General features: G+C 32.8%; 2 protein-coding genes across 3 annotated transcripts; one reads left to right on the forward strand and one right to left on the reverse strand.

Annotated features, from left to right (window-relative positions):
* Positions 1 to 1,060: 1,060 nt before the first annotated feature.
* LOC128393462 (histone-lysine N-methyltransferase SETD2-like) lies at positions 1,061 to 7,900 on the reverse strand. Of its 2 annotated transcripts, XM_053353645.1 has the most exons (3): positions 7,440 to 7,899; positions 1,915 to 7,037; positions 1,061 to 1,780 (listed from the first exon to the last, which is right to left on the reverse strand). In XM_053353645.1, the coding sequence occupies exons 1-3, from the start codon at positions 7,612 to 7,614 to the stop codon at positions 1,589 to 1,591; spliced, it is 5,490 nt and encodes a 1,829-aa protein (XP_053209620.1). In that variant the 5' UTR covers positions 7,615 to 7,899; the 3' UTR covers positions 1,061 to 1,588. The 2 variants fall into 2 exon arrangements, with proteins under 2 accessions (XP_053209620.1, XP_053209619.1); XM_053353644.1 differs by having other exon boundaries at positions 1,915 to 7,900.
* A 137-nt stretch (positions 7,901 to 8,037) lies between these two features.
* Positions 8,038 to 9,596, forward strand: LOC128393466 (uncharacterized). Its single transcript, XM_053353650.1, has 6 exons — positions 8,038 to 8,183; positions 8,304 to 8,399; positions 8,478 to 8,698; positions 8,825 to 9,132; positions 9,223 to 9,298; positions 9,426 to 9,596. The coding sequence occupies exons 3-6, from the start codon at positions 8,543 to 8,545 to the stop codon at positions 9,495 to 9,497; spliced, it is 612 nt and encodes a 203-aa protein (XP_053209625.1). The 5' UTR covers positions 8,038 to 8,183; positions 8,304 to 8,399; positions 8,478 to 8,542; the 3' UTR covers positions 9,498 to 9,596.
* The last annotated feature ends 139 nt before the right edge of the window (positions 9,597 to 9,735 follow it).

Consider the following 9,735-nt stretch of genomic DNA (forward strand, 5'->3'; position numbering starts at 1 on the left):
ATGAAACAACAAGAGGATATTAATCCTTGTGATTGATTTAATTAACCGGATTAAAGTTAATTAAACCAGTTGATTGAGAAACTTAAAGAAAATCTTTGTTGAGATGAGAAGACAAATCAACAAAATGAATCAAATGAATCAAATTAACCGATAAGATCAATGGAAACGGTAAAAAAAAGGTTTCTACAGATACGATGACCACTGGTCATCCTTTTCGAGAAACAATAACAAAACTTATCGTTCCATTGATTAGATGAATTAATTAATCACAAGAAACAATTGATAATAAGGTTAATGAAAATGCTCACGTTAAAATGAACACCGATAATCAAAATTGTGAAAGGAAAAGACAAATAATAATAATGGAAACTTTTTGTTATTCTATTAACTTAGTGGTCATTTTTTCTGACCTTTCTCTGAGTTTATCGTGTTCCCCATGAACATCACCATTACCCTGATAGTCTATTACTTACCCACCACACACTGTGAATGGTTGATTGATTCAATTATCGGATAATCATTGTAACATTTCAACTCCCTTCGAGTCATTATAATACTTATGAGGTTGGAAAACAAATGAAAATGTTTCTCTTCAGTAAATTACAATCATCAGATTCCTATCATGATAAACACCATAACTCCCAGGAGATAATTTCGTAAGCTAATCATTGTTTCAACTCCTTTTTCTTGTAACTTTTGTCCGTTGGGTCAGTAATTCAATGTCCAGTGTTGTCTCATTAAATGGACAATACAATTAATAAAGTGGATGACCGATCAAAATTTTCTCCCCACATTATTATTAAATCTAGACAATCAAATGTTGACCATTAAGATTAATCCGATTCTTTTGACCTTTTTTGCTTTTCCACTAATCAATTGTTTTAGATTCATTTCTCTCATTAACAGTTAATTATTTATCTCTTTCTCTCTCTCACACACACACTCTTCACTTATCATCTTCTTCTTGGTTATATTAACATTAGTATTTATGTAAACAATATTCTCTCTCATTGTTTCTCACTTAAATCATGATCATTAATAAGATTAGATATTAATCCATATTAATTTAGTTATCCAATGATAAATAACTGGCAATAATTTTTATTTTCATCAAATGTGATTGACTTTTAGATGATGATAAAGAAGATGATGTCAAGATGATGAGATTGATGATGATGATGATCGTTGAATTGATGATGAAACGGATTAAGATGATGATCAAACTCTTTCTTTATGATTCTTCTTTCTGTCTTCCATTGTCTTTGTTTTAACTCATCTAATTGTGATTAAGTTGCTGCTCCAATTTTGTTTTGTTTTTTATTTTCAATTTTCGCTCATCAAAATCAATATGTATGTTCATTGTGGTTTTGTTTTGTTTTGTTTTGTTTTTTATGTCAACTCAAGTTTCTCTTTGTTTTCATTATTTACAAATTGAATGAAAAATTGGACTCGTATGGACATTGCAATTTGTTATTTGTTTTTATATGGATTTAATGATAACTTTGTTGTTACTTTTTCTTTTTCTTCTTCTTCTTCTTCTTCTTCTTTCTTATTCGAGTTTAGGATTTTGTTTGTATTTTGGTTGTTATCATGAGTTGGGTGAACACTTTTCTTTATCCTTACAAATCTCTTCATTTGCTTCTGGCCGATAGATGGGTCCCTTGGCGGCCATGTATTTTTTCACATACTCTTTAGCTTTATGTTTAACTGTTTCACTGCAACATAAATCTTCAATGTTTCGACAATGTCGAAGCTCTTTAAGCATAACAAAATGAGTTAACTGTTAAGGGAAAAACAAGAAAAGAAAAAGAAAAAAAGTTTAAAATTAGTAACATGATATAAACACAATGAAAAAGATTCTTCTTCTCTTTGCAAGAGAGGAGAGAGAGAGAGAGAGAGAGAGTTTAAACTTACCCGGCGTGCAACATATTTAAAATCATCATTACATAAAATTCGTCCCACCCTACAATCAATTTTTCTGTATGGATTAAGACAATATTTAATATGCTCTGACATCTCTGCTTTAAACTTTTCCTTGATTCGTCTTTCCTTTTTATCACCTCGATCTCGCCTATTTGATGCTATCAGATCACCATCGTTAATTTCCATGAGAGATGAGAAATTTTTAACAATTGCTAGTGATTTTTTACTTTCACTATCGTTATTATTATTGGTTGTTGTTGTTGTTGTTGTCGTTGTCGTTGCTGATGGAGTTGTTGAGGTGCTATTATTATTGGTATGATGGGGAAGTCCAATGCTATTGGTTGAAGATGATCGCCTTTTCCTGGGATCAGGTTCATAAGAACCAGGTAAGGTATGACTTGGTGTTCCCATACATTCACTGGTTGAATCATCATTTGTTGTTACATTATCAGGTGATCCAGATTCACCACCATTGACTAATGGTTCCTCTGAGGATAATTGGGGTGATGTTTCTTTAGAAGGTTGTGCTGTTGTGGTTACCGATGGTGTTTCATCATCATTATTATCATCATTACTGTTTCCGGTATTTTCATTTGTTGTAATTAAAGTAGTAACTCCATCAGAATTGGTATTTGAATTATTATCAATTTGCTGTTGCTCTGTACATGTTTCCATTTTTTCAATTGATGATTGATCTGATGACAATTGTGTTAATTGTTGCTGTACATCTATAGGTGTTTGCTGTCCCATTGATGAGGATGATGATGATGATGATTGCTGTGATTGTACTCTTGATTCATCTTGAGATGTATTATCAGTATTATTATTATTTATGGAGGTTGTGGTTATGATGTTGGTAGTTGTGGTGATCATGTTAACACTGCTACTATCAATTGTATTGGTTATAATAGTATCAGTTTCTTTCATCTTTGATTTAATTGTCTCAGTGATCAAATTCATCTCAGGTAAATCCCATTGGACCATTTTTGTCACCTTATTGTAATAATATACATTTCCATAATTGTCTTTTGAGCAACGCCAATTGGGAGGAAGGGCTGTTTGTATTGACTCTTTGGTGAAGGTGGGTAAAAATGGTGTTGGAACCTTTTCAAATATAAATGGTTCAATTTGGTGACCATGAAGATCAAATGGAGGTGGAACAAAGTAACAATTATCATCTGGTGTTAAATAATAGGTTCCTGGGGCTGGATAAACACTATTAAAAAGAGTCTCATGACTATCATTGTTACTAGAATTACCACTAATACTAATATTACAATTAATGCTACTTGAATTATTGTTACTATTAGAACAAGATTTATCTTTGCTGTTGGTCGTTGTCGTTGTTGTTGTTGTTGTGGTGGTGGTGGTGGTTCCTGATGATGAGGATGATGATGTTGTTGACGATGATTTTAGTGGAGATGATGATGGTAATAAGGATGATTTTTTAACAGGGACATACTCAACACCATAATCCGTTGAAATAACAGCTTCTTCATCTGACATTAGAGTATGATTAAGACTAACAGTACAATCAATTAATACAGGAATTGAGGAAAATGACAAGTAATTGGTTAATGATGATTGGTTACAATCAGATGTACTATTGTTTGATGGAGAACCAAAATCGGGTCTATTATCTTTTAATCTAAATGTTGATTCTTCTGAGATGAATTTATTTGATGGATGGGAAGAAGAAGAAGAAGAAGAAAATTGTTGAGAGGTAGTTGTTATGGTGTTTATGTGATTAGGATGATGAGACTCAAGATTATATGTTTGTTGATGATAATCGGTTGATGGTGTAAGCGGTGTCAATGGGGCAACAGGGGTTACCGGTGTTGTTAAACCAGAATTTGAGGAGTAATCACTATTTACACCGTAACCGGTAAATAGATTGGCTGCTTCGGGAAACATACCAAGGGCGGTTGGAGGTACGGGCGGTGGTGGATGAGAGGGTAAACTGATTAAATTGGGTGAATTGTTGAACACTTGTTGTCCTGTTTTAAATGGGCTTTGATGTTGTATTGGTAAATTACCATGAGATGGTAAATAATTTGAGTCAAAAGTTGGTGGTTGGGGTACTGGTAGATGATTTAAATTTGGATAAATAGGTAAAGATGATTGAGGTCCAGGTAATTGTTGATTTTGATGTTGAAGCATTAACATTTTCTCTTTATATTGACGAATCTCTTCATGATATTTTTCAAGAGCAGCAGAATAATCTTTTCTCATCAATTCCATTTCAAATTGCATCCTATGAACTTCTTTATTGACTTTGGGTGGTGTTGGACCTGTAGCAGCATCTGAATTTACATTACCACCACTTGCTCCACTAAGAGTAGCACCAATGCCACTGCCACTGCCACTGTTTGTATTTGAAGCTGGTGATGAGGAATTTAAATTGTTTTGTACTGATTTTTTATCATCTGAAGGCCTCTTAACGGTCTTTTTACGTAATTCACGTAACCTAAGGATTCCAGCGATGGTATTGTCACGATTATCGATACCTCTTTTCACCTTAGGATCATAGAAAATTGGAAGACCTCGAGCTTTTCTTTCTTGCTCTTCGACAGCTTTACGATCAGCTTCTTTCTCATCTTCAAGACGTTTCTGTCTCTCAAGTCGGGGAATCCTGAATACCTCTTTCAAATCTTTCCATAGATAAAGTAATTTAGATGTTAACATTACAATATCAGGAATCGGTTTAACCAATTCTTTTGGTACTTTGGATTCCTTATTGGTATCATCTTTAATTTCATTACGAGATTTTACCGAAACTCGTCTACCAATTACTCTTTCAGCGGTAACTGGAGGTGCATTAGATGTGGATGATGGTGTTGGTGTTGTTGTCGTTGTTGTTGTTGTTGTTGAAGAGGTTGAAACGTCAATTGAAGAGGTTGTTGAAGAAGTGGACAAAGATCGAGTTTCTCGAGCTTTAATTGGTTCAGGTTTACCTGGTGTTGAATCTCCAGGAGTACTGGAAGCAGATTGATTTTCACTTGTTGCCGTCTCGGTATAAACAACACCATTAACATCTTGTTTAATCTCAATTTCACATCCAAGTTCAATTTCAACTGGTACATCGACAACAGGTAAATCTTTTACTCCAACCTCCATGGGTTCAATACTGTTATTGTTGGTAAGTTTACCCTCGGCAGTTTCATTTTGATTCACTATTTCCTCTTTAGATTGACTAATTACTTCCTCTTTAACGATAGATTCACTTTCTGACTTGACCACAGATTCAATTGTAGCTTTTACTTTGTCTTCTTCTTCCTCTTCGGCATCATCTTCATCTTTTACTTCTTCCTCTTCTTCATCTTCTTCTTCTTCTTGTTTTACAATTTTATCGGTTACATCCAATTTCTTAGATGGTTCATCTTCTTTATCATTCAATTGTTTAGATAATGGTGATGGTGATGATGATGATGATGATGATGATGAGGATGATGATGGTTTTAGCCTTTGTGACTCTGTTTCTTTTAATGATTGATTTTCTTCTTGTTTATCTTCCTTTTTCACTGGAACAGCCAAAGGAGATGATGATACTGTTGTTATTGTTGTTATTATTGTTGTTGATGGTTCCACAATTAGAGGCAGTTGCGCATTGACAGATAGAGCACCATCTTTACGTTGATTTGCTTCACTTTCTGCTTGCTTGGCCCACCGTTCAACAACATCTAATACTTTACTATCCTTGAGAACAGTTTTATTGGGTATTGGTAGGATAGCCAAAACCTCAAGGATTTCACCTTTCAGGTAAATATCTTCCAGGTCAACCATCCAGCTCCATAAAAGTTGAAGACCATGATAGTCTAAGAATAATCTTAAATAAGCAACCTCTTGAGTACTTTTTAAAACTTGTAATAATTTGCTACGATTTGGTGTATCCTCTGCTCTAACCATTAAACGAGCAAGCATAAGAGTTTGCTGTCGATTTCTTATACCACCACTGGCCGTTAATTTGGCAATTTCTTCATCTAAACCAAGATCTTCAAATTCTTCCTCGGTTTGTTTCTCTTCTTCACCAGTTTGCTTCTCAAGAGATCGCTGTTGTTTTGGTACAATTAGAGATCCATCAATATTGATACTGGTTGAATTGGTTGAACCAATAAAACCTCTACAATTTGTTGCCTCACAAAAACATTTCTGAGCCTTTTTACCATAACGTTGAAATTGATAATCAAATGTAATCTCTTCACCAGGTTCAATTAATCTGGAAGCAAAAAATCCAATCCTTAATTCACCATTAACCGTCCATTTTTGAGTTTCACCATTTGGATCACAGCTATGATTAATAAATCGAGTTAAATTTCCTTTGAGAGTTGCATCAATAATCTCATCGCTTTTCAAAGCCATAAAATAATAATGTTCACGATTCTCTTTTGAATAACGTTTAACTCGACTTTTAAATTCTCGTGGATCAAGCACCTCACCAACATATTCAACGATAAATTGTCCAGGTTGAATTGGTTGAATTGTTCGTAATCCCCAACCTTTTTTACTCGTTTTAAATGGTTCAACTTTGGCAAATTGTCTCTTCTGGAAGCGCTTATTGGCACAATGGTCTCCCAATAAGCATCTATTACCACATTCAATCATTAACATACGATTAAGACAATCATCTAAACATCCCAAGACTCCTCTTTGTCTTTCCTCTTTTGTTAAAATACAATTACAAACCATACGACGCATTTCCTTTTTCAATTTACACTTTTTTCTTTCAAAAAGGTAAATATTTTCATCAATATGATCATAATCGGGAACTGGATCTGTTTCTTTAGGTAAATTAAGTGTCAAATTATTTAGAGATGATGATAAAGGTGAGGTTTTAGTTGATTCCATTGAGATATTATTGTTATTGACCATTGAACTTGATCCTTGTAGGTTTGAAGAAGAAGAAGAAGATGATGATGATGATGATGATGATGATGAATTATTCATATAAGCATGTTGTTGGTCGGTCCCATGTCCAGATTCAAGTTCACTGTTTCTCCTCCATCGTGATTTAACCTTTTCTGGCTTTAAATTTGTAGTTCCCTCGGTATCAATGGTACGATTACATGTTGATGATGATGATGATGTTGAACTATGATTAGATGCTGAACGTAAGACTGGAAGATTAGATGGTGGAAGAGGTTGAGTGAAACAATCAGAATCGGGTGTTTTAACACTTATATTGTCTAAATTATTGACATTCATTTCACCACCACCACTTGCCATACTATAATCACTATTAATATCATTACTACTACTTGTATCTGGACATAAATTAGATGGTAAAGAAGCTACTGCATTAATGATCTCAGTAATAGTACATATAGTTTTAGCAGTAGGGGTTTTACTTGTAGTGGTTGTTGCAGTTGCTGTTGCTGTTGTTGCTGTTGTGTTGATATTGGTGGTATTGGTAGTGGTAGAAACATTATCTGTGGTAGTTGTAGTAGTAATAGTATTGGTTATGGTTGTTGTGGTGGTGGTGGTGGTATTATTAAGATTGGAACTGGATAGAAAATTACAATTTTTAATGGTCTCCTTTGTATCAATGGTAATGTTATCCATCTCATTTCCCTCCGTATTATTGTCAACATCAGAATTGTTATTATTATTATTTTCTGGTGATGTTAATTCAGTTGATGAGCAGCAGTTTATTGTTGCCTCGGCTGCCGTTGATGCCGCCATGATTGGAACCATCCAGTAGATAATAATAATAATAGAATGATATATATATATATAATATAAACAAAAAGAAAAATTAAGAAAAAGAAGAAGAAAGGAAAAGCAAAAAAAAAAAGAAAAGAAAAGAAAAACCAAAAAGGTTCAACCAAATTTACAATCTATTTGTACAAGGTCAAGAGCAGGTTAACTGATAATGACAATTAAATAAGACAATTAAATTAATCAACATTGGATCAATTTTCTCCAACTTTTATACATTTTTAATTCACAAAGACAATAAAAAAAAAACACAATTTCACTTGAAAATTTTCACAGAAAAAAAAAATCCAAATTAAAATGGATGACACGATGAACGATTCCCACCAGATGTCACCACTTTCGCTCCACAAAGGGAACGTTGGCTAATTGCGATTGGAAAAAACGTTTTTTTTTTCTAATTTTTGGAAAAAAAAATTTCCAATTGTTGTTGTTTTTGTTTCCAATCAAACAATTAACAATTTTTGTTTTAATTGTTTCCTTTTTTTTCCCGTTTAATTAACTATTGATTATTTGTTTAATTGGATTAGTTGGTGGTCGTTTCTCTGGTGGGTTGACTAGTGTTTCTGGTGAATTTGTTGGTTTCTTTTGGTTTTTGTTGCCATTGATTTGTGATTTTTTTTTCTTGATTGTAAATTTATTTTACTTTTTGATTGATGATTGATTAGGTTGGTGATTTTTTTTTTCTTGTTGTAATTTGATTATTTGCAACTTTTTTGTTGGTTTGATTGGTTCATTTTCGTTTCCATTGTTTGGTATTTAAGGTTTGTATCTCTTTTTGGGTTTTCCTTTGGAAGAGATTTTGGTTTTTATTGATACATTTTGTTGTTTTCTTTTATTAGGTTTTTGGTCTTTTGGTGGTTTGGTCATCGTTATTGTTAATCATTTGATTAGTGATTAAAGAAAAATGGTTTGTTTACCTGCTATCTCTAGGTTGATTCGTCAACAATCATTTTCCATAAGGATGATTTCACCTTTACCCTTGAGATTTGCATCTGATCAATCAATTGGAAAATTGAACGAGAAAAAAATTGATGAATCCGTTGAGATATTAAAAGGAATGGTTAGTTTTGATTTCACTTTAATTAGATTGTAATTTACTTCATAGATGCAAATTTGTTTCCTTGTTGATGAGCTTTGATATGAAATAATTTACGTTTTTCTTTTCTTTCTCTTTTCTTTTCTCTAGATTGCCAACTTTAAACGTTTCTCACCTCGAGTTGGTCTTTTCTCACCTCAGATTGAATTGAATGATGAGATATTAAATAAACAGATCAAAGGTTTAACCAATTATCAATTACATACAATGAAATATCTATTCTACCTCAATTGGAAATACAATGCAATCAATTTCAAAGCAGTCGAAGTGACCAAAAATACGGACGAAGGGATCATCGACATTAGATGGCAAATGTACGGTAAACCAGGCTGGATGCTCATTTTCGTTGTTGATTTAGCTAATTCATTTAATAAAAAGCCAGAAGAACGTAGAGACGAGTAAGTTAAATTGTTAATTAAATTGTTCGACAAAAAGAAATTGTCATTTTAATTAGAAATTTGTTTTCTTCTCTCTCTCTCTTTAATCAGCTGGGAAGCACTTGAAGGAACATCAACTTTCTACCTGGACAATGATGGAAAAATTTACAAGCAAACATTGAAATTGGTAATAATAGAGAGGCGAAAATTTCCTAACCAAAATTAACACCAGCAATTAATTTCCAATGTTTACAAAATCAATTCTATTAATTCTAATTCTATTTTCTTCTCTCATTTAAAATTCTTGTAAACAGTTAAAACGTGGAAATTATCGGGACCTGATTAGATTACCAGCAGAAAGAAAAAAAGAAACAACACCGAGTTAATTATATTTATAACAATTAATTTCTTCTCGTAAATAGTGATAACACTCTTAGACTTTTATTTAGTTTAATAAATTTAATTTAAGACATTGTTATGGACAACATTTTGGTTAAAATCTCCCCTCTCGTTGTTGGATATAAGTTTTTGTTTTCTCAAAAAAAAAGGAGTAAGTTTTTTGCTTATAATTAATAATTTTTTTTTTGATCAAAGATGAGATTTTAAATTTTAATCCATGGAGAT

This window comes from Panonychus citri, unplaced genomic scaffold (genome assembly GCF_014898815.1).
Source record: "Panonychus citri isolate SS breed McGregor unplaced genomic scaffold, ASM1489881v1 Contig00138, whole genome shotgun sequence".
In the NCBI taxonomy this organism is placed as follows: Eukaryota; Metazoa; Arthropoda; class Arachnida; order Trombidiformes; family Tetranychidae; genus Panonychus; species Panonychus citri.

Coding starts and splice junctions, on each gene's coding strand:
- LOC128393462 (XM_053353644.1), bottom strand. CDS start 7,614: ATGGTTCCAATCATGGCGGCATCAACGGCAGCCGAGGCAACAATAAAC. Junction 1,781..1,914: donor TTAAATATGTTGCACGCCGG/GTAAGTTTAAAC, acceptor TTCCCTTAACAG/TTAACTCATTTTGTTATGCT.
- LOC128393466 (XM_053353650.1), top strand. CDS start 8,543: ATGGTTTGTTTACCTGCTATCTCTAGGTTGATTCGTCAACAATCATTT. Junction 9,133..9,222: donor CCAGAAGAACGTAGAGACGA/GTAAGTTAAATT, acceptor CTCTTTAATCAG/CTGGGAAGCACTTGAAGGAA. Junction 9,299..9,425: donor ACAAGCAAACATTGAAATTG/GTAATAATAGAG, acceptor TCTTGTAAACAG/TTAAAACGTGGAAATTATCG.